A 25134-nucleotide genomic window follows, 5' to 3' on the forward strand; every position below is an offset into this window, starting at 1 on the left:
CAGCTACGATCGCAGAGCTATTTTGCTATGTCTTGTACAAACATTCAGTTAAAAAAACCAATCTCTGCTTAAAGAGATTGAAAATGAGAGAGTGACACAGCTTTCAGTAGCTTTCAGTGGAGGCAACTTATGCATACCACACAGGTCTTCCAATGATATATTTTTATCAATTTTTAACAGGTCTCCTATCTAGCTGTTCCTTTCAGGACATTTAAAACAGGAGGGTTCTGTGAGGTAATTTGAAGGCTAAGATAATGATTTTCTGAAGTCATCCCACATTGTAATACATACCCTCAGGAAAGTATAAAGGTAGTGAGTTTTACTTCCTTCTCTGATGGAAGAAAGAGACACGTCTCTATTATTCATAATAAGAATTAGCACAGAAAGCTTAAGACATCTGCGCACTTGCCAAATTGAATTATAGTTTTTGACCTTGAAGAGGAAAAAAATCAGAATATCAACGTATCTCAAGCTTAGACAAAAATGACTCTACTAGAAAGCAGGAAAGATTTCCAATGGATTTGAGAAGATTTTAGATGGATATTTACAAGGAATATGGTTTTTTATTTATAGTCTTCAACCTGAAAAGCCTTGCTTTAGAATAAGCAAAGAAAGTAGATCCGTAGATAAAAAAAAGGGAGTTTACCTCCACCACGTCTTACTTCTCAAGTATAGAATCCTATCATTATTACTTGATTGTTTTAAGCATCCAGGCAAGTTGGGCATTTCAAAAACCTGAGAGCACCTGGCAAGGACACATAGTCTGAAGAGCTCTTGCCATGAAGAGATGAAATAAGCGAGGCCTATCAGGAAAATTAAACTAAACTCATATTCTGAACAAGTGTCAGTGAATAAAGTCTATTCTTCTGATGAAAAATATGAATTCTTCAACTTTCAGTAAGTTTCATCCAAATAAAATTGTCATTGTCAAGCAAAAAATTTGCCATTAATTAGAAGTTCCATTTCATGAGAAATGGCATATTAGTACACCTACTTTAGTTTTCTGTCTGGAACCTTAGCCAACTTCAAAACTTGGTAATTGGAAACATATATTGATTTAGTAATTATTAAATATTTCTTAATTGAATACTTCTTAAATTTTCTAAATAAAAAGTCAATGGATTTTCAGAACAATTATTCTGTGTATTACATATATTGAATTTAAGCTACCTAAATTTCCTTCTAAAATATGTGGAAATTTGATATTCTGCCTTCTTTTCTTAATAGTCTTTTTATTTTTTGAATCTGTTTCAAGCAAAAGCTTTTTGTAAATTTAGTTTAATTGTATTTCAGATGGTAACAACCTTTCAAGTGGCTCTTCTTCAGGTAAATCTATCTTCTAAAATTCTGTCTACAGAAGTCCTTTTATTGCTTTGTTCTGGCTATATTATTTCAAGATCTCATTACATTTTATATATTTCTAGAAGAGTGCAAGTCATAATATGGCTCTTGCTCTCACTGTCTGAATATTTATTTCTGCAAAAATATAGATATAAAAGGTAAACTATTAAATTTAGTATAATTATATGACATATAAAATCCAAATTTAATGGTACTTCTCTTCCTGTTATTACTGAAAGTTGCAGTATGCAGAGCATAAAAAACTTCAATCAATATATGAGACAAAACACATTGCACAAATGGATAGTGGTTTATGAATTCAGTGTTAAAACATAGAAAACATCTTCAGGCTTCCTGTCTCAGAGAAAAGCAATATTTTTTATCCTATGAAGCCTGGCAGCCAAGGTGATGAAGGGCTGAGAACTTCTTGAGAGCTTGGTTTAATAGACAGAATAAATTCTTTTTCCCAGCTGCCAAAAAAACCACCACAGTCATACCAAGACAGCTAAATATTGTGCTAGGTAATAAATAATTTATAGTATTTTCTGTGATGTTTGCTCTTTTATTTCATTGCAGTTATTTACTTTTTTTTTTTTCTTTCATACTTCTAATCATATTTAAGAAATAAAAATGCAAGAAGTAAAATCTTTCCGAGAGAACAAAAAATTCTTTTTTCATACAGCTTTTTTACAAAAGCACTTCAGCTCCTGTAGGTTAATGAGTAAGATAAAGTAAAATGACATTTCTATCGACAAGTGGAATTAAAACATGTAAATGTACCAATTGGTATTAACATTCAAGGATATCAAGATTATGACTTTTGAGGGACACCCTGTTTCAATTGTTCTGACTAAATTCACTGATCAGCCACACACAGTAGAGCCTCACAAGCAGTCAGAGGCTTCATTCCCTTCCTTTCACATTCTGACAGATTCCTATGTGCTGATATCAAAGTAAAATCTTTCTCACTTACAAGAGAATATAAAGATTGCTGGTTTCTTATACTGGTAGAAGACACATGCAACCTTAAATTTTACAGAAAACTAAAAGAAGTGCCAAAATTAAAGGAGACCACACCAGAGGATAAAAAATATAAGGGTGTTCAGTGTCTGAGAATTATGAGTTCTAGCTTCTAATGTTAATAATTGCATATGCCTTGTTTTTTCCTTCTGAAAATAAATTATTTAATGAGCAGAGCAAGAAAATTATCCACTTAAGTACACTTCAATACATTTTGGGGAAAAGAACTGAAAAAAACCCTGATTGTCTCTTTCTGTAATTCTTTGTCCCAAGGCCTGCTGTGCCCAGACAGAAAATAAGGCATTATCACATGAGTTGCTGGATGGTATTTCCAAGTCTTTGAGCAGCAATTCAATAACTATCTGTGACATATTTCTGATAACCTAAATCCTGGAATTCTGTGACATTCAATTATGAGAAAATATTTCAACAAAGGTCTGACTTGTGCTTCTGTTGTGAAAGTAATTTTGCTTATTCTTTGAGGAAGGTTTCAGAATAAAAGTATTATGGAATTTGCCCATGCTCTGGAGGACAATCTGTCATAATTGATCTATCTTACCTACCCCTGTCCAGGAAATCTGTTTATAATAGGTTGGTCATTGTGGATATGTATGTTCTATTCTTTAATCTTAGATATTGAAAAAGCAACATATGTTTCATATTATAGCTAGACCAGTCATTCAATATTGTAAAACTATCCAAGATCTGATTTTCTTCAACATCCTACCACAGACAACCAGTTGTACAGAAACGTGAGCAGCTCTCTTTGGTTCAGCTCTCAGCCCAGGAGAAGTGGCATATCACATCAAAAAACAGTTCTGACAGTTTCTACACTTCACACAGACAACCTTCTGCAAACTCTTTGTATATTTGAGCTCCTTTGATTTGATTTTGGAAAGTCTAAATCTAGAGAAGGTTGAGACAAATACACTAAATCTAGCTGCCAGCTAGACCAGCCAATATTTTTCCTTTTGCTTTCACATTCTGGGGTTTGGATAACTGCTTTGCATCAGCATGAAAATAACAATACTACTAGTGGTGCTACAAAAGCTGGATGAGCAATTCTTTGAGGAGCCATCACAATTTTTCAGCAGCCATCTCTTAGGATTACCCTTCTTCAGTGCTTGGGATAGTGTTGCAGAAATCCCGTTGACATGGGCTAAGCAAACTTTGGGACATAACACAGCATCTACCACTACCCAGAGACCACTAAAGAAATTACAGAGAAGGTAAAACTCTCTCAGTTGCAGGCATTTCTCTGACTTAGCCACTGTGTCTTGTATATAAATATACATTTTCATCACTAGAAATTTGGGGAATACCTTCACTATGTCAATGCAACGATCAGGCCAAATATAATTTCCTTTTCTTTTGATGAAATATTTTCACAGAACAGACACAAGAATCACTGGCCATGCAAGGGTATTGGGTTACTAAAGAAATCCTTGTTCAGATATTTTTGCTGGAATCGTTGTGTATTGATTGGGCAGAAAATTTGCAATCATGATTGTAGCTGTTGATAAGGTCTTTTGGGAATTAATTTTTCCTGACACAAAATTCCATATGATTGTATTCAGTGTCTAAGAATAACAATTTTCTACTAATGTTAGCACTTCTTATTGCAATACATATGGAAAAACAAGGATGTTAATTTTTCTTATCAAGATACGATTTTTCCCCGCATTTTTCCCCAAATTAATCTAAATATTTTCTTTCCATGAATACTGTCTTCTCCTTTGATCTCCCAAAATATGAGACAGAATTTAAAAAGGGTTCCCAAACACAAAAAAAAAGTTGATTTGCATTTGAGACTTTGGAGACAATTCTATCTGCAAATAGTTTAGAAGAGTCCTATACCATCTACAGTGATATTTTTGGTCTGAGTTCTACTATTTAGAAACTTTAACAGCTGAGATGGCACAGAGAATAAGTGCAACCAACAGATTAACTCATTTGCAAATAACTTATTCAGTAAAGTGAGGTATAAAGGAGGAGGTGGAATTACGCCTGGAATTGTGACTCAGACTCAACTGCTTTCCTCAATTGATCTGAGGAAGACACAATCATACAAACCTCTGACTCAGCATTAGGAAGAATTTGGCAATCTAGTCTTTAATAAACATAGGATTTTGATGTAATATTATCTCTGAATTCATAGTAAATAGCCAGTTGCATCTGAAACGTGTTTGAGAATTGTAACCCGAGATTCATCTGCTCTGACATCATACTTAGACAAAGCAGGGGCTGTCGATTACAAAACAAAAGATTTTATCCAAAAGGCAGGAGGCCAGGAAAGCTTCCACTGGCACTTTTATTTTATACTGGGACAGCAGGCCGGAGGCCTGAATGAATTTTGCTTTGTGACAAATTGTGTTATTACACTTCCTTGCTCAGCTCAGATCAGTAAACTACACAAATTCTGAATGGGCCCCCTGATAACTTTAGCTACAGGAGAGAGATGAATGTTCAACACACCATGTAGCTCATTACCTGTTCACTGAAGAATAGCAATACTCCTTCTCTTAGGAATATACAAATTAAAAAGCAGGAAATAGGGTTTGAGACTATTTATTACATTATGTAGAAGAAAAGCAAAAAGGTGCTCAGCTAAGTTTTCTATTTTATGCCCAAAAGTCTTAACAAGAAGCAAAATTCTCACTGAGTATTCTTTCCAGCTGAACTGCAGTTAGACAGCTAAATCAGTAATGCAGTATAACATGGTCATATTAACGTGGTGAGGCAGAAAAGACCATCTGCAGCACCATGAATATGACTAAAATAGAGTGCCAACAAAAAGCCCTGAATAGTGTCTAATGCCAGAAATCCTTATGAATGGTGTTTTTAAGAATTTCAGCGTAATTGATAAAAAAGAGAATTATAGTATTTTTTTTCACTTGCGATGCAATAAGCTTTCAAAATTTATTTATAAGCACCTTTGCAGCTCAATTCTACATGGATTAAAAAATATTTTTTTAACGTTCTTCACTAATTTTAACTGTGAGCAGTTGTAGTGTTCAAGCTTCCTTAGTAAGTTAGAGGAAATCTGCACACTCCCAAGATTCACTCTGGTGAATATCACTGTGTAGACTGAAAATTGGCACTTTTCACTGCTGTTTTAAAGATGTATGACCCTGGTTTATGTTACAGAAATTTCTGACTATTTTACTGTTGAGTGTATATGCTTGGAGTGATAAATTCAATGCTAAATATTTGGAACTCAACAAACTTTTTCAAAAATTGTCAAGGACAAAAAAGTACTATCATTACATAGATTTATATTTTAAAGTAGGGAAAAAAGTTGGAAATAAATCACCAGATTTCTAAACACTAGGATGTTATCAATAGTCTCACAGGTTTTTTAGTTTAGAGTACATTTTCAATTACTTTGATAAAAAGGGTTCTAACAATGAGGTGTGAATGTAAAAAAATTATTCAGACTATTACATGAGATTCAAAGACTTATCCAAGGATGCTGAGTGGCCAAGCGATAAAGCAGCAAAAGCAAGTTTTTTGCAGACACAATATTAGAGACTAAATTATCTATTATCAAACAACAAAAATTTCTTAGCTGTTGCAAAAATATCTTCAATTAGCACAGTTAGAAAAATAAGTCAAAAATGCAATTAAATATTGGTAATTGTAAGGAAGTGAACTAAGGTCAAAACAAAAAGCCAGTCTTTCAGTGCATTGATCCCTACGTCTGGGAGTAGCTCAGTGGTGTAATCCATTGTCCAAAAGGATTACATTAGAAATAAAAAGTAACTGAGAAGAGTGAGAAGGATGTTCAGAGGTACACAATACAGTTACACAGGCGTTCATCAGCTTGCAGAACAGGTATACAGAGAGCAATTCAGCAGATGCATGAAAAGCTGTAAATATATTAAGACTATATTGAGACTATAAAAAGGGAATAATTATTAGCTGGTTTCTATAGGAACTAGAACCCTCCCAAAGGCATCAAATGTATAGCAAGTAAGGGGAAGTATTTTTCACAAACATATGCTAAAATTATGGAGTTCAATTGTATAGAATGCTTTGAAGATCAAACTACAACCATTTTTTAAAAACACTGAGACAAATTCATAGAAGAAAGGTACACCAAACATTCAGTTTGTGGTTTGAGCAAACAACTTCTAGCTCATGAATTTTCTGAAATTCAGATAGCTAGAAACTGAGTAAATTTATTGAGAGAAGTAACACAATGTAGTGACTCTAAATAACACAATGTAGTGACCCTTCGTGTATCCACCACTGGAAAGTATCAAGGTCCAGCAGTGTGCTAGATGGACCTTTGGTGTCATCTAGTACAGCAGCTTTAGATAGGTTTTCCTGAGCCAGGAAAACCTTCATTCTCACCTTCATTCATTTAGAATTCAAAATACAATTCCATATTCAATACTAAATGTATAGGACATCCATTTTAAAACATTAAATTATTAGTCTGGATCATCTATTGTTTTACAATTACTGTCTGCCATAGGCATAAAAGAAAGACTATTTCAAAACATGTCAGTATGAAATGATAGATTACAGTGGTAAATATTAATAAATGTTAGGTAGCTACAAATTCTGGCAATTTAAACTGACTGAAAAAAAAATTTTATCCCAAACTGAACTTCTTATCCCAGAAAGACACGATAAGAATATACTTTGAAATATTCTCCAATAAATCATTTCACTATTGATTCACTGTTGAAAACATTTATGTAGCAAAGAAATGAGATACAAAAGTTATTAAATAAGTCAAACTGTTTATACAATCATACCCGATCATTTCAAATTTTAAATTATTTTATTTTGTTAAACTTTCTTTAGCATTGTGTTTCCTAATCTGTTTAATATGTTTTCTGTACTTCTGAAGTCCCCACACCTCCATCTGTGAGTTGTATTACACAAAACCTTACAATATTTGTTATTTAGCTTTTTTTTTTAGAAGGGCATTCTGTAAATTTTGCAATTCTTCCTCTATAGTTTCTTTCTATGCACCATGTTATACTCCTCCTCTCAGGTGACATTTCTTTCCATTACACAAAGTGTTAATTTTCCACACACTCAGGGTTGTCTCCCCTGCCATTCAACACATCAAACCTAACTCAGCCCATCCCATGCAAATGTAACCAATAATTGTATAGGTGCAACTAAAGCTTGAGAGCTTTTTCTTCGCTTTGCTCCTTTACTTTTCATTTTAAACTTGTTAAAACTGTTTCACCTAATCATCAGTTGTAAGTATTGGAGAGGATTTTAGCAAAAGTGATATACAGCTTATTTCTCTGTCCTAAGAAATTAGCCTCGGTATCTTCCTGTTTAACCTGTAGCCAATAAATGCATATATCAGCAGTACATTTATAAGCACATGGAGTTCCACTAGTATTAGAATCCACAAATATCTATTTCAGGATAACAACTACCAAGTAAAGTGTTAGATATATTCTGGCAGTCTTTTATAGATAGATAGATTTTTAATTTAGAAAGGATCGTCTGTACCTCATAGCTTTTAAAATGGGCTGTAGAATTAATGCTGCTATTCCCATTCTAAGTTCAAAAACTTAGGTCTAATTGAATTATGAAATCTTTTAACATCCCAACTCTAACAAACTTGGAGTTATATCGTATTTGTATATTTACACATTTCATTACTAAGCATTTTAATTTATTAGAAATGGCTACTATCATTCATTGTAAGTGAAAAAAAGCTGATTTTAGTGACCAGACACCAATGTGTAACATTTTCTTCTGTTTCTGTGTACTTGCATGTAGGCAGACTTTTTGGGCTCCGGCTACCTGGATTGAGACTTCTGACCTACAGAAAGCAGTCCTTACCCCAGGAAGACCCCGATGCTGTCATAATCGATTCATCCAAGCACAGCGACGACTCAGTGGCAATGAAGCACTTTAAATCACCTACTAAAGAAAGCTGCAGTCCCTCAGAAGTGGATGATACAAAAGCACTGATTCAACACAGTAAATGTTCACCTTTGGTTAATATATCTGGACCTCTTGACCACTCATCGCCCAAGCAGCAGTGGGACAGACTTTACCCTGACATGATACAGACAAGCAATCCACTAACCCATTCCAGATCAAAGGAAAGTATTTGCAGTATACGGAGAGCCTCTTCGGTACATGACATAGAAGGCTTTAATGTCCATCCCAAGAACATTTTTAGGGACCGTCACGCAAGTGAAGGTATGGTAGAAAGTCAATCACTATTCTCTGATGTACTAAAAAAGGAATATTTTCAATATCATAGTAATAATCATCACTTTGTAAACAAAGCTAAATATAATGACTCCATGGTGCACTGAAAATATTAAGGGCTCAAATATGCCAGGCTTTTGTACACTAAATATTGTTTCCCATTTTCAAGGAGACTAATGGAATCATGGTGTTGATCTTCTCTATAGGGATATAGCAAATATTGGGGCCAGCATTCCTAAAGTTAATATTGGGGTTTGGGGAGAAAAAAAATCAGGTGATCAAATTATAAATGCATGTACTGTTGTCTCCTATACGTACAGATATTAGATTGTCTTTGATTGTATGAAATCCTACTTCAGAGACTGATAAGTTTATTTCTCTTAAATCTGTAATGTGCAGATTTTACATTCACTGATCCAACACTGAGACATGCTTTTTCTCTCATGCCGAAGAAAGTATCCTCAGCAACTCCATGCTTTGTGTAATGAATAGTGAAATACTTAGTGAAATGGTGAAATGCTTAGTGTAAACTTCATTTAAGGGTGATTTTCTCCTTGTGCTATTATATTAATTTTTCATTGCAGTAGTTCCCAAATGGTCATTCTTCATCCAGTTATACATCTATGAAAAGGTGTAAAAATCAGTTTGACTATTAAGTATATTTTATTACAGTGATAGAAAGGTAATGCATAAATTACCACATAATTTTAATACTTGCCAAATGGAGGAGCAAAATTTTCTATCTCCATTTTATGGAAAAGCTTTTTTCAAATGTTTAATACTAATGAAAATAATTTCTACTATGAGGAGTCAATAATCCAACTGAACTTCTAAGGCCTCTCCTGCGATGTGATCATTTACAGTGTAAATAGGCAAAACACTCTTACTCTGTTTTCACTTTGCATAAACTACAAAATAGTAGAGAACCAGGCCCTAACTTATGTCATACATAGTCATTCTAGAAAAATTCAGCAGAAGAGAGGATGGCTCTCAGAAAGGCATTAGGATTAGTAACCATCCTTGATGCCATCTGCTTACAATCATGTTAGAATTGGACACCTTATGCTGAAAAGATGTTTAAATTTATCCAGCAAGTCCTAATTGCCTAACTCAATAGTGAGCCATAAAACCCTATTATTGTTATAAAATTATCCATGCGAGTTAGACAACCAAGATTCAGCTTAAATCATCTGCTCCAGGCTTGCAGTTTCTGAACAGGGAGAGTGCAAAACCCTAAGTACAACAACTAAAAGTAAACTACAGTCCTAAATGGCTCAACTCGTACCAAAGGAAACATACGGTTAACTTATTTTCCCATTCCATTTTTATTTTGAGTTTTTCTAAATCATTCAAAAACTACTACTCTATCTGAAAATGCAAGTCAGGAGCCAATTTTTTCCTACCCCTTCCAGTTCAAAAAATATTAATTGAATCAGTAAAGCAGAATTCTGAAAGAAGAGAATAACATTACTTAGCTTAATACTAACTACAGTAATTTACCTGCAGTCAAATTTTAAGAAAATGCAATTGAGAATAGAAATTATTTCATGTGTTAAATTAATTTATGTAGCCTTGTTGTCTATCACTTTAAAATTATCTTCACTGTGCTCATTATATGCCAAGAGATATTACAGTAAAAATGACAGCTTAGCACTTTAAATTCATTTGAGTGTACTGGATCAAATTCCATTATCAATTTGCCTATATGACAGCAAAAGCAACAGGGCAGGAACTGTGTCCTACACTCACCATCCAAAATGCAGCCAAGCCAGCCTCATCTGAAACACCATCAATCCAGATTCTGCAGGCAGGTGCAAGTTCAGAAATGTTATTGTCTTCAGAAAGTGGACTCAGCAAGATCACTGCAGCCTTCTGAAACAGCAGCAGGCTTTAGAGCCCAGCTTAGCCTAATCTCCAGTACTGCTACAGATGCCTGGCCCAGGAAGGCACTGGGCTGGGAGGAACTAAACAGCTACGGTCCGGAGGGCCCAGGCTGATGTGCTGTGCTGCCCGGTGCTCGGGAAGCTGAGGAGAAGCCTGCGAGGCCACAGGTCTGGCAAGGCCCAGCGCCATGTCCGATGCCCCCGTGCAGGCCGCGGCCTCTGTCCAGAGCAGCGCTGACCACTCTCCACAGGCTGCTGTGGCACAGCCTCAGCTCAGAGGTGGCCTGTGAGCCCAGCCAAAGGAGATGAATGTCTGTGTGAGCCCAAAGCACATCTGAGAGCTGGTAACCTGGGCACAGCAGGTGGCACCAGGAGGAAGGTGCCATTCCCTGCCAGACCTGCCTCACACCCTCAGAGCCGCAGGGCACAACACAAGGGGACGGTGCCTTGTGGATCACATTATTATCATGTGAACCAGCGTGGCACCTACCTCTGCACCTGTGTGGCTCCTTTAAAATAGTGATAACAGCAGCAATTATAATATTCTCCTGAAAAGGTTTGATCTCACAAGAGGATTCAGGGCCAGGTGAGCCTGTCAGGACAGAAAGCTTAGCCAATGTTTCCTTGTGGAAAGGCATCTAAGAGCTGAAGAAAGGTTTAAGGTGTATCTTTCTCCAGCACTTGCTCAGAAGGGCATGGCTTAGGCTGCTGCCATGGCAAAAGCATTTCCTCACATGTAGGCAGACGTGGCGGGCCTGGGGGTCTGTGCTGGGCCTCCTGTGCAGCCCCCCATGCCGTGCACCAACCCTGCACTTCTGCCTCAGCTTCTCTCAATTATGTGGGACTAATTATTTCTTCCTGGCACTTTTGCCAAGAAATAATTTTTTCTTGCAGCCCACTGCCAGACTTGTGGAGAAAGAATTTTATCGTGTTTCTATTAAGGCAAGTTAGATAAAGCCAGTCCTACTGCCTGATGATCTACTCCAGACACTTTGACACATTATCTCAATCATTGGAGTGATTTCACCTTCACTGAAAGTCTTCATAATACAGTCAAGGAGGTGCAACAATATTTCAATTCAAACCATGCACACTTTGAAGCCGTATTTTCTGCTTTTTCTGATGTAGATTTTAGTTGTCTTTTCTTGTCTTTTTCTCCACTTTTAATATGCTGAAAACCAGACAATGGTCGCAATGTCAAAGGTAAAGTATACATCTAGACTGTACCTTCCAGTCTTTCAATCAGCCACACTTTTTGGCATGTTACTTTGCCTGCTGTATGAAATGTTCAAATGCAACACTCTCATGTGACCTAGTGCAAGGTCTACTATATAAATTATATTTGTTAAACACATAGTTACTCATGTAACTCTTGTCTCAAAACACTAACTATAAATCACTGGAAAAAGTGAAGGCCTTTAACAGTTAAACAGCCTTTTGATTTCATTATCTGCTAATTTAAAAAAAAGAAAGTGAGGGAGGTAGAACATATCTTAGTTACTTAACTCAATGCTGTTGTCCTTAAGCAGTCAAAACTTCTGTTGAAGCTACCAGGAGTTTTACCTGCAAAAGGATGTGTGATTGTATGAGGACATTAGCAAATGATCCATTGTTACAAGGTACTCAGTTTTCAGTTAACTCTCTCAAAAATAAATAACTGATAATCAGGACACTTGTGGAAGTATCTTCACTTATTCCTCTTTTGTCTCTTTAAAACTAGTTTCACGTTCCTGGATGGCAGGGGGTATGGTTTCAAGCTTCCTGTAGCATCAAAATGTGCATGCATGAACTTCATTGCCAATTTCATGTTTAAATAATATTTAGTGCAATTTAAAAACTGTTTCTTTTCACCAGCATTGAGCTATATGTTTTAGAAGCAATTTGAACATAATCTGTAAATTACTTCCTCCATTTCTGAAGATCACTTACTAAAGTGTTCAGTTTAATTGCCATATTTGTATTTGTGGGAGGACTGGTTTGTGACTTCATGCATGATGCAAAAAGTGTGTGTACCTGGTAAAATCTCTCCAAACTGCATGCAGTGCATGACATAGGTTCTGTAAAACAATTTGTGGACTACAAAATCATTGCATTTGCTTCATGTGTATGTTGGCAAAATCTTGGGGGGAAAAGATGCAGTTTCTGTGCTGTTCAATAATTTTTCTAAATGTATTTACTGCTGGTGAAAGATGATGAATTGGCAGCTCAGGAGAGTGAAATAATTTCTCAATGCATTGTGTAAGCAAGGACAGTGAAATCCTACCATCAAAATGGGGAATTCAAGCTTAACCTCATTCTCCTTTTTGGCTAGGCAGAAGCAAGTCCTTCTCCCGGCTTATTCAGTTCTCTGCCTGTCTGTTGAAAGTGTCAATCAGGGTGCCAATTAGTATCAATTGTGATTGTGATTTGTTATGGCCCCCTTTTCCTGTGCCCTGCTATGACAGTATAGCAATGGTCCACTGGCTATCAAGTATCAGCTCAATGTCTGCCAGCCTGGGCTCTACTTAAGCTAATACTGTCTTTCAATCAATTACCATTGCCAATGAGGTGCATTATGCTTTTCACCACTTTCTAGAGCAAAAGATGGTGGAGGAAAAGAAGCAAGGTTCTATTCTCTTGTGCAATGAGCTTAAGCCTAATATCATGCTCTAGAGCATGAGCATTAGGTAACAAAAGAGAGAATAATCCCCTTTGGAATGGAAGTGATAAAAGATGTAAATCCCAGAAACCAAAAGTTCAATGCAATTTAAGTATCTACAAAGTTACTAATAAAACAAAATCTTGCCTACTATCTAATCACAGATTTGCCTAAGCTATTTTAGTTTCCTCTTACATTTGAATTCCTAAGGTATGAAGAATCCTGTTAGTCTGACCAACTGATTCAAGGTTTTAACTTGAAATCCTGCTTACATCTAAACTGATTCAATACTCAGAAACTGTTGCTCAAGCTGACAGGGAAGCAGGGCTGGAAAACTGCAGTCTGACCACATGCCCATTAGCACACACCAGCCAGATTAGTCACTTCACTGATTAGTGAGGAGATTGCGTGCCCTGATATATTTTGAGCACTAATTTTTAGTAGACTCATATAGATGATGTGATAGATTCAGGTCCCACCTGGGCAAAAAGGCGTTTAAATATAGTATCACAGTCCCTTGGTGGTGCCTTCAGTAGCAGGCTTTTTTACCATTCCTTGCAGGTGAAAGGTAGTGCTTTCTTCCCTTTCCTGTGAATCTGTTCCACAAAAAAATATACTAGGAGAAAAAGAAGGACTGTTTTGCAGTTTAATGGTTAGAGAACTCAGGCACAAACTCTTTTCTGTACCTAAAATTTTAGTCTAGAGCATCATGCCCTCCCGTGTCATCTTAAATTCCCTTCTGCACAGTGGCAAAATTTGAAATGGAGTAATAGAGATTTTCTATCTGTGGTCCAGATTAGCATGCAATTATTATGAGTTTAGGAGAAATAAAACATGTATAGATCCTTATAAGCTTCAAAAGAAAATGAAATGTCTCCTTCTTCAACAAGCATTTGAAGCCAGGTGTGATGGAAAATCAACCCTCACTTAAAGAAATTTGAAAAGAAAAATTCAACACAGCATAAAGCATTCACCACAGCCATCCCCAAGCAGCTGGTTGCTTTGAATTTCATTCATTCTCACATTGCAAATAAAATCAACTCTTCCACTGTTGACTTTGCAATTTACCCCATAGGCCTAATCCAACCCATTGACTGGCCCTGAATCAACATACACATTCTTGTTTTCGTCACAGGAAGACAAAAGAAAACCTCAAAAAGAAGAAAAAGAGAAAAGCGTCACACTGTTGCCTTTAAAAGGATTAAGGCAACCTTAAATAAAATTCTCAGGCGGATCTAGGAAATACCCTTCAATCTCATACTTTATGTACATTACTACCAACTGCAAGACCTGGATTTTTTTCTTAAATACCTAAGAGGATTTAGTTCTCACTGTCTAAACATCGCTATAGTACTTTTTCCAATATTATTCATTGCAAGGAAAAGCAACTTTTCCTTGCAATGAATACTTTTGTCTTCCCAATGACCTTATGATGACAGTACAAAACAAGTATTCTGATCATTTATTTGCTTTCTTGATCAAACAACTCTCTCTGTAATGAAAAGAATAATTATAAAGAATATGTACCTCATGAAGTATGTAAATTCTATATATTTTTAATGATACACTAAAATAGTATAAGAAGGTTATATATACTCTGTTGATACTCTACCTATACTTATATAGGTTATAAAGGTATATACAGCATCCTTATAGTTTCCTATATTTTATTAGCAATGACAATTGAAGAAACATATTTTGAGAGTCTACTCAATTTTCCAGTTTCTTTGAACTATCATGTGAGCGTGAGCAAGGTAGAGATGTGATAATAGAGCCTTTGCTAATTCCAGGCACTCTTACATAATCATGTGCCCTATTTCCGCTCTCATAAACAAATGAGCATATAGTCTTTATATTCAGCCAGAACTACAATAAGAGCTCACCAGAATTCCTAGTAAAATGAAAATAATTAAGGATAGATGCATTATGCAATTTGGAATCCATCAACTTTCTAAAAAATATAGAGGGTTATATGTAAAGAAAATGTCTTATTCATAGCCAATATTAGATTTCAATCTTATTAGTAAAAGAGTTATTTTTAAAATGTAAATAAGTTTTATTATTAACAACTAGTATACAGAAAAATAGTTTTTAATCACCCTTTTAACATATCCCACCTAAATATTAATGATAATTTATTTCCTTTAATTTCCCAGATACTAAATATATGTTCTGATTTTTCAGGGCCTTTTAATCATATCAAGTCAAGTCTGTTGGGATCCACATCGGATTCAAATCTCAACAAATATAGTACAATCAACAAAATTCCTCAACTCACACTGAACTTTTCAGATATCAAAAGTGAAAAAAAATCTTCATCTCCTCCTTCTTCAGAGAAAGCAATTATTGCACCTAAGGTGAAAGACCGAACGCACAATGTAACAGAGAAAGTTACACAGGTAAGGTAATACATGTTATTTTAGCTCATTTTCCTTTTTTTTTTTTTTTCCACTGTATTTGATAGATTCTTACTCTTTTAATGAGTGGCTTGGCTATCTCCAGAATAATTTGAAGGCTTTAAAACATTATGTAATTTACCTTCCATTCAGTTGTTTATGAGGTAGTCTACAACATCAGATGATACTGCTAACAAACAAAACTCTTCTGCTCCCTATTTTTTAATGGAAAAGAAATCTAGTATGCACCACGTGTCCCAAATAAGACCATTAATTTCAGTGATTCCTGTCATTCATAAATGTTAGCTTCATTCTTCATAATTTTTTCTCAACATTATGAATTGCTGATTAGTTAGGGTACAACATGATAACAAATGGTAGGTGATTGTGCCACTGTATCATAATTATATCTCATAATTTCTGTTCAAGTTCTTTGGCTTTTCATAATGATCTTTCTTATTGGTATATTTTTCCATATCTGTGCTTCCATAAGGCTGTCAAAATGAAAAGTACATACCTTTGGACTGGATGTACAATATATCTTGTGAATTGAAGCAAAATTTAAAATAATTTTAAATAGCTGTTTCTTCACTCTAAAACAGATGCAGTGCCCTCTGAAGTCAAAGGAAATTTTCAGCTGATTTCAATATTATTTCATTTGTGTTACAATCTTATATGGAGAGTGACAGGGACAGGCGAGGAATGTGGAACATACTGAAAAAAATACCAAGAGATGACAGTATCCCAAATAGCATTTATAAGGTTAGTAAGCAGAGGGTTGGCCCTTAAATGCCTAGACAGACTGAAAGAGGTAAAAAGTGCTTTGCAGTAGAATGCAGATAGATATTCCATAAGGAAGATCTTGCCAAGAGTATATTTGGACTTAGAATCATAGAATGATAGAATTTAAGACCAGCATGTCCAACCATTAACCCAGCATGGACAAGTCCACGACTAAATCATGTCCCCAAGTGCTGACCAGACTGCAGCTTCTCTACATTGGTGCTTTGCCAGACAGGGTCCATGTTCCTGCTCCCTTTGACAGATATAAAAAGGGATGTATTGTACACCCTCCTAAAGAAATAGAGATAAAAGTTCTATCATTTCTATTTTGAGATCAGTTAGTGCCTAAAAAGTAATTGGATTTTTATCTTTCATATATTTTGTCTTTAATAGCTAGCTTGAATCTGCAACCATTGTCCTTTCTTCTGTGGTCAGTTTTGAAAGATATAATCTCTTCTGGATCCATTTTGATATGTTTTAAATTATTCATAGTAGTTATATATAGAAATCTTTTCATAGATAATACGGCAAAAAGTCAAGTTACATAAAAAAGACTAATTTTTATAAGTTATATAAGTATGAGACAAGGTAGGTTTTTCAGGGGTGTTTTTTCTTTGGTTTTTGGGTTTTGGTTTTTTTTGGTTTTTGTTTTTTGAATTCTGACTGGCTAATTAGTGCCAGAGTGCTGAGCTTCTACGTTCTACTGAAGCTGTTGAGGGCCGAAGGGAGGGCAGAAGGTTTTTTTTAAATCCATGTTTATTCTCCAAATAATTTAGATTTTATAAAAAATCCAATGGAAATGGCATGGATCAGCTAATCTATCAATGAAAATTGATACCTACTAAATTCAAAATTAAATTTGAAATGCTCTATAAAATCTTTACACTTCAAAAAAGCCTTCCAATTTAATTTGACATTGGTTTATGTCCTTTTCTAGAACAATCTCAACCACTGTGCGGAGCACAATTTGCATACCAAACTTTGATGCCATATCATTCATTATAATTGGAAATAGTTCCCTGCAGCTGCTGCTTTTTCTGTTATTACATTCACTTATCAATATTTTTAGTTGCTGCTGCATTCTAAATGCTAGAATTAGGTACAGGTAGAAGCTCTTAGGAGATATAAATAAATGTAGGTCTATAGTATTACAGTGGTCAAGGATCTAGTTAACTAGAGATTCATTAATTAGATTAGAAATAGACATTTAGAAGATTTAAGTGGCTAGTTTTAGTCCTGTTTATGTTTCTATTCCCAGTGATTTTAATATATTTTGTTAGAGTCAGCTCTTTGAAGCTACTGCTTCATGTCTGAATATAAATTTCTTTGTAAATCTGTTCTTGGGCCATAGATCCATCAGGAATCTATCTGCAGAACAGCGCAAAAGTGGGCTTGGAAGATTTGAGCAGAGTGTTGAGAATATAATATGGTGGAAATGTTAGGAAATGTTAAAGGAGGTAGTAAAAATATGCTCATGCTGGCACAGTCTCTGATAAGGAAATCTGCCAAACAGCATCAAAAATACACAGAGGGCAATATGATCTATTTAACCTATGGGGAAATATCAGTAAAAGAGCAAATGAGTACAAAACAGCCATAGTAAGTTCAAAGGTCACCCTTAATCAGAGTTGTGACATTCTGAAACAGTCTTCTAATGAAAGAAGTTAGGGCAGCAATTTTAAGTGTTGCTAGAAAGACCCTGAGGATGTAGGGAAGGGGTACATAAGATGCTGCATTTTCTGGGATTGCAGGACTTGATGACATGAAAGGTCACATATTGTGCCATTCAAATATACATCCATCCATCTCTCCCTTTGTAGTCATGTTTTCTATCTTTCTCCCTTTCCTAAGTTTTGCTGAGAAATGTGATCCTGATGTTAAAATCTGACAATTCAACTACTGTGGCTCCTCATGGTGGAATGCAAAATATACCAGTGAGCATTTCTGTTGGACATGCAGCCTGGATTCTCTCTCATTCTCTCTCAACAGTAATAAATCAAGTATCAGCATCACAGAATGCAACAAGTTCTTTCCAAAGACAACAGCTGTATAACTTTAATATCCGCAAGATGGGGATGTAATTTGGGTCTTTAAGAGAGTGAAAAAGGAAAGGATGGCACATAGCCACCTTCAGAGGGAAGAGGAAGAATAATGAATAAAGTAAATAAGAGAGTCATTGGCCACTGTGTTTAGAGGAAGTGCTGCACTTTGAGAAAACATTTAAAGAGGAGTCAGATACTTTAGTAAAAAGATTTTGGTGGAATAAATTAGAAATAGAAAGTAGAATAAAATTTAGAAAAATTATTTTAGAAGAAAGAAGAGATGCTGTGGGACAGTAGTTTATACTTTGAGAGAAAAACCTAGGTTATGCATTCTACGGCAAGAAACCTTCCAATACTGTTTTTCTACTTAACAGGAGGGTTCAGGACATTATGTAGAGATGAAAATTGCCTTAAGATATAGCTTGCAGTGAAGTGCAGCACATGTGATGGTCCTGAATAAGTAAATTCCCTGATTGCTTTGCCTGGATTTTCACCTGGGGCTTCACTGATCATAACTCCTTGTGTAATGCCAAGAAGCATAACATCTTCTGGACACTTTCGGCATAACTGACTTTTAGTCAGAGAATTAATCCAGGTGTAGCTGCCAGATAACCCTGATTGATAAATTTGCATTGTTATATCCTAGTGGAGATTTTTGTGACTAAATTATATTTACATTTCCATTCCACTTAAGAAAAGATTGATTTTTAAAATATTTTTCCTTATAATTTCCAGAGGTGTTAATGTCACTCTCTTCTAGAAGAATGTCAACTTCCTTTTTTCCATTATTTCTTTTTTACAGTCTTATTTCTTTTTTACAGTCTGTTCAGGAGGACAGTGCAATTTCTGCACTCTTTTGTACTGACAGGTTCAGTTGGGGTCCTGACACTGATGGTTAGAAAGAGACAAGTCTTCCTAGAGGCACAAAAGTAGACTTTTATTAAAGAAAGCAGTAGGGCAAAAGTCTGACATCTGTCCCTTAACATTTTTTATGAATTCATAAAGGGGACTTCTGGCCTTAAAATTTCAAGGTACAAAGACACAACAGGAACTGATTTTATCTTTTGCTTAAATACTGATTTATTTTAAAGCTTTTTAGACATCCAGTTTCCACTGATGTACAGCTGCAAAGCTGTGAACTCCATTGTAAACAGACTCATGAAGACTAGAACAGTCAGTGTCTGTGCCTTATTTTTAAAGAAAAGACAGAATTCCTGAATTCCCATAACTTAATACTGTCTACAAATAATTGTCCCAGTTAATAAACTGCAAATTACTGGTCTCTTTATTGTGTTGTTTAAGAAAAACTGTTTTGTTGCTTTGGTCACTAGTGTCCAGAGAACATTTATCTCCTTGCAATTCATCAGTCTGAAGGAATACAGAATGTGGTTGAAAGGCCCAATATATATCTGTTGTTCATTATTTATCTCAATAAATGACTTACAGGAAAGTAAAACTCTGTAATATTTTAACTTCTTGTAATAATAGATTTCAGAACAGTTTCATTATCCACCCACCTCTAGAAAACATATATATACCCAAACTGGTCATATGGCTTATGAAATGATAAATATATACCTTGACAGGCTACACAGAATATTGTGATCTGATTTGCAGACATGCTGAACACCCACAAATCTTCCGAAAATAGAGCTGCTGGTGAGGGGGGGTGGGGGGAGGCTGGGGACCATGTATGAAGTGATAGACCTTGTAGTTTCACTGCATGTTTTTGTAATCTGGCCAGACTCTATTTTGTTCCCCAAAAGATTAAGAAATAAGTAACAATATCCTCCCAAGGCCAATAAAGCTGCTGATATAAAAAGAACTATTATATGACCATGACTTCAAACTGACCTTCAGGTTTTCAGGCTAAAAGAAGACTACCAGCATCTAGGACAGAGGGGGGCAATATAAAACCTAAAAATAAACCAAATTATTGATCTATACGTTTTCAGCAGTCTGATTCAGCTGACGCACTGTGCTGTTTACATCCTGCAATAACTCACATACACACAACATTTCAAGGCTGTTCATTTTGCATTCTGCATAATGCAGAAAACTGAATAAAGGGGAAACAATTTTGATGCCTTCCAATTACACAGCAAGAGATACATATAATAGTGAAATTAGGGGGTAAGCAGGGCCAACATTTCCTAATGTATGGAAAGTTTAAATTTACTCTGAAATGAAATGCTTCTTTTTCCTGTTACTTGTGAATTGACACATCTTATACAGGAGTTTTCCCTTTCTTTACAGTAATAGTTAGCACCCCCATGCAATAAATTTTCATCTTTTATTGTCATTACATAATTAGACTTTGTAATTACTATAGATGTAATTATAGAAATAGTATAAATGTGAGTAATTTCATTGTAATTTAGCAAGTGTGACACGCTGTGAAACCAAGAAAAGCAGATGCCATGGTTAAAACCAGTAAAAATACCTCAGTCCCACTGTAGCCATTTAAACCTGTGCCAAGGTGTCACCACAACTGTAAAGTAGTATCTTTTTCACCAGAGCAAACAGGTATTCCAAGTGTGTGGAAGCAGAAATTAAAGCCCACTGTTTTGATCAGTTTCAGAAGAAAGCATAGTATCTTCATTACAATTATTTGCTGCTGCATCAAGTAATAAAAATAAGATTCACAACAATTGTGAAAGATAAAATATTCCTTCCTTACAGTAGAGCCTCTTCTTTTTGTGACAGCTGAATAGGTTTAGGCATCTGAACTGCTGCAGTGTTTCACAACATATGGTAGAAATGGAGCAGTCGGAAAGCCCAGATGCTTTGCAGCATGTAACCTGGATGCATCCTTAATTAGTCCATGTCCTTCCCCCAAGATCTGCTCTTCTATTACCTGATCTTGCTGAGTTGAAAAAAAATATCCACTATCTTCTATGAATTACAGTTTTGAGTAATCAAAGCTTTGTGTGATCTCTGTGTTTACTGTCGTGATGCTAACATGGAATAAAGCATATGACCTTTGTTAATATTAGCTCATTTGCCAAAGCAACATTCCTCTTCTAATGCTAAGGACTAGGAGAAAATAGACTTTCAGATGGCATTGTAATTTGTTCTGATAATAAGGAGTTGAGTACAAGAACTAATACTCTACAAAGCAAGCAAAGCTTATAGAAATGAAGGTGTTGGCAGCATTTAGGCAAGCCTCATTTCTCTGGTCTAGAGCTATAAACACCCAAACTCCCACTTCATGAGGATTGACCTTGGAAGTTTCTAAACTTGGTAGGTTACTCTGCTGAAAGCAACAGTTTTGACACTCACCAGAACAGTCTCACCATGAACAGCAAGTCAAACCCCACTAAAATCCAAAGTGCTGTGAGATCCTCTGATGCATTTGGCATGGGCAGTCTGGAATAATAGCTTTCACATATGCAGTTAGAGTTGCCTTAAAACAGCTGTGAAAGTCATAGTCCATCTTTCACTTAACCTTAGAACTGTACAAAAATGTAGTGTGGAAGAGACCTCTAGAGGCCATCTAACCCAGCCTCCTATGCAAAACAGCACAACTGCAAAGTTAGATCAGGGTCTAGTAGTTACCGTGTTAACCCAGGACAGTTTCTATCTTTAGGAGAGCATAAGTATATAATTTCCCAGAGATAGACAGCAATAGCAGCTGACATGGGGAAAGAGGAAGGGAAGAGGGCAGAATGCTGTGGATCTCATGGGTCACAAAAAGCTGCTATTTTTCAAGAACACCGCTGGTGTAGCTAACATTCAGGACAACCTCTTAGAAAGAGGCAATCCTGGATTGTAGTTCCAGAGTAATTTGACTGTTACTTATCTTACATAAATGACCATCTGTTAAAAAAGGCACAAAAATAACCCTGGGCACCACGGATTCAGACTCAGGACTCCCTCCCTCTCTAAGTGCCCTTACCCTCAAATGGTCTGGAGTCTGAACTCTGCTCTAGTGCCAGGCAACTCACATGTACATACTGTAGGACCAATGTTGGATCTAGTCACAAAATGCCATAACCTGGACAGGCAATGTTTAGCATTTACCTGAAATTATATAGTCCCACCTTTTAAAAGTGTTTTCCTCAGGAAAAAAAAAGGCAAGTGTGATCAGCTAACAATTTAAATTCTTTTCTCTTTTCATGTAATACTAGCTAGTATACAAACTGAAGTTTTTGTGGGTAATCTAATGATTAGTTTTTTCAAGGAAATTTTTACTCTCCCACACATCACTAATGAAAGAAATTGATGAATAAACTAAATTTTAAAAAGAAAGTTCCTGCAATTTGCAGGTGTTATGATGATTATTATAAAGCAGTTATGTTCTAACATTAATTATAAATTAGATCCTTAAGCATATTAACAAGAAATAGCAATGAGGTTATTATTTTTATGTCTTGGGCAGAGGGGAGGAAAAAAGCATGTGGATTAGTTGTTTTTGATGTAGTGGCAACTGAGGAAAATGTTTTCTAGTTAGGGCCTGATAAGGTTTAGCATTTTTTCAAAGTAGTAGAAATAGTAAGAAAAAGCAAAGACCATTAACCCCAGTCACCACAGTGTGTTGTTTGATGAATTCTGAATGCCCTCAAAATTAATAAGCCGAATGAGAAGGTCATTTTTCTCATCTATTCCCTGTCATGTGTTAGAACTTGGATAATGCTTTCAGCTTGTAACTGGTAACAGAATCAATAGAGAAGGGCAAACCCAGAATACTTCAGAGTTATTGCTTTTCAAAAAAAAAAAAAAAAAAAAAAAAAAAAAAAAAAAAAAAAGAGGGAGTAAAAAGGAGAAACACTCCTTAAATTATATTTATGGATGATGTTGGTGTTACTGACCATAAAATCAATAAGCATAGCACAAGGAAAATCTCTAGGAAGTATTTATTAAAAGTGGCTAGTTCAAGCCATCTGTTATGAACCAGTTTAAACACAGAAGAGTGGGGGAAATGAAGCGTCTGTGAATAACACAGATCAGACCCAGAGAGGTTTGAAAAGTTTGAAATATACCCAAAAAACATGATTAAAACCAGATGAGGTTAGACGTTGGCACCAAAAAAAATGGCATATTTCATTTAATAGTAAAAGAGGCAAAAGGGGAGAGAGAGGGAGAGAAGAGAGAAGGAAAGAGAGAAAGAGTTGTGCATGGGGAGTGGGGGGACAGGGAGAGAGTGAAACATATCACCCTTCCTGGGGTCTCAACTGTGTCTCATTGTCCCCCTCCATCTGGTCTTCTTGGCAGTGAGAGTCTCCCCTCTCCATGCCCCGCAGCACTGCACCAAAAAGTGCAGAATGCAGAGCGTTGATGTATGTTAGACCAGGTGGGAACGCCCAAGGCGCCTCCCCTAAGGGGACCAGTTTGACACAGTCCCTTGCAGCACTTTGGATATGTTGTATCATGTTGCAGTGCTCTGATGCAGTCTGGGGACCTCTTTGGAGGAGGCTTCGATGGGCCGTGACACCCTTCTGCTGTCCTTCCCAGGGTGAAGCGGCCCCACATCTGAGCTGTGCACAGTGGAGGATGGGTGCTCACCGCCTCTGACCAGAGGCTTTTTCACTACACACCCAACGCCTCTTTCCCCTCACCCTTCGGTTCGAGGGTCTGTTCAAGCCTGGCAGCTGGCAGCCCTGAGGCTGTGGTCTCCACCCTGAAGGTGCTAAGGATGATCCAGCTGTGAATGTATTCTTCTAGCCCAGGCCTGAGTCACTGACTTCATCAAGGAGTAGTTTTGGGCCTCAGTCAGAAGGCCTGTTCAGGGCGTGGTGGTCTCTGCAGCTTTGCTAGTACAGTTCTACTATAATAGGCAAAAGTCCTTAAGGAAGATGTTTAAGCCATAGATTATAACATTCTATCTCTAACACCATTGAAAGTGTAAAACTATACTATAAAATAAAAATCTATCTGAAATAAAGTATTGAAATTATATGAATATTTACCTGATATTGATACGTAGAAAACACAGAGTTTCTTCTTGATATTTTATTTACCTTAGGTAAGTCTAGTTTTCTTTGACAATTGAATAAATTTTGCATTGTAGCACATGGTAAAATCGTCCTTAAGATACTTTAGGTTTATTTACAATCATAAAAATTTCTTTTTTACTAAAAGAATTGCCAGTTTTACATTAAGGTAGCATCTTTTTAAATATGGAAATTCCAGTAACTACTCAATATCTTGGAAGCTGGCGTGAAATGGTATGTTCAGCTCGTATTAGGAGTATACTACTACTAATAAATGAGAAACATTTATTAAATGGGAAGAAAAGTTCTTCATTTCACAGCTTTGCATTTTTTTTCTATTCTAAGTATCCATCTTTGAAAATGTTCTACTTTCTAAATGAATTCTATCAATTATGAAGAAACCTTTCTTTTGAAGCCAAATAACTTCTGAATGATATGTGCTCATATTTGTACCAATTTGTTCTGTTCAAGGAAGTTTCATTTCACTGGGTTTGTAGATGAGTTACAAATGGAAGACTATAACCGAAAGAGAATAACACATTTTGCTACATCTTAGTCTCTGATGTTGTTAGTTGCTGAGTTTGGAATTGAGAAAAAAATCAGAGCCTGTGGCTCATGGCCATTCTGCAGAACTTGTTAGAGGCCAGCTAATTTATTTTGACAAATTTTGTTAGGTTAGGATGCAGACTCTAGCCTCCTTACAGATTTTCAAAAAAAGCTTGAAAAATAAGTTTTGTCTAGGATAGTTATTTGCAGATATATTGTGCTGTCTGTTTTCTCACTTCTTTACACCCACAATATCCAGTAAGGAAAGGAAACTTCAGTTTGCACTGTGTGATAAATTAGTCAATATATCTAGAAAACAATGAGCATTAAGGCTTACAGGCTTCTATTCTATTT

At 36.0% G+C, this 25134-nt stretch overlaps 1 protein-coding gene across 4 annotated transcripts in view; it reads left to right on the forward strand.

The window, feature by feature from the left end:
* Positions 1-25134, forward strand: part of KCNH7 (potassium voltage-gated channel subfamily H member 7) — a 207502-nt gene that overhangs the window by 131994 nt on the left and 50374 nt on the right. Inside the window, exons 4-7 of one of the 4 annotated variants that reach the window (XM_058027488.1) lie at positions 8119-8547; positions 11625-11645; positions 12163-12186; positions 15265-15479. In XM_058027488.1, coding sequence (XP_057883471.1) covers positions 8119-8547; positions 11625-11645; positions 12163-12186; positions 15265-15479 — 689 coding nt within the window. The remainder of the gene's footprint in view (positions 1-8118; positions 8548-11624; positions 11646-12162; positions 12187-15264; positions 15480-25134) is intronic. The other 3 variants (XM_058027492.1, XM_058027491.1, XM_058027493.1) reach the window with 3 other exon arrangements.

Source organism: Melospiza georgiana, chromosome 7 (genome assembly GCF_028018845.1).
Source record: "Melospiza georgiana isolate bMelGeo1 chromosome 7, bMelGeo1.pri, whole genome shotgun sequence".
Taxonomy (NCBI): Eukaryota; Metazoa; Chordata; class Aves; order Passeriformes; family Passerellidae; genus Melospiza; species Melospiza georgiana.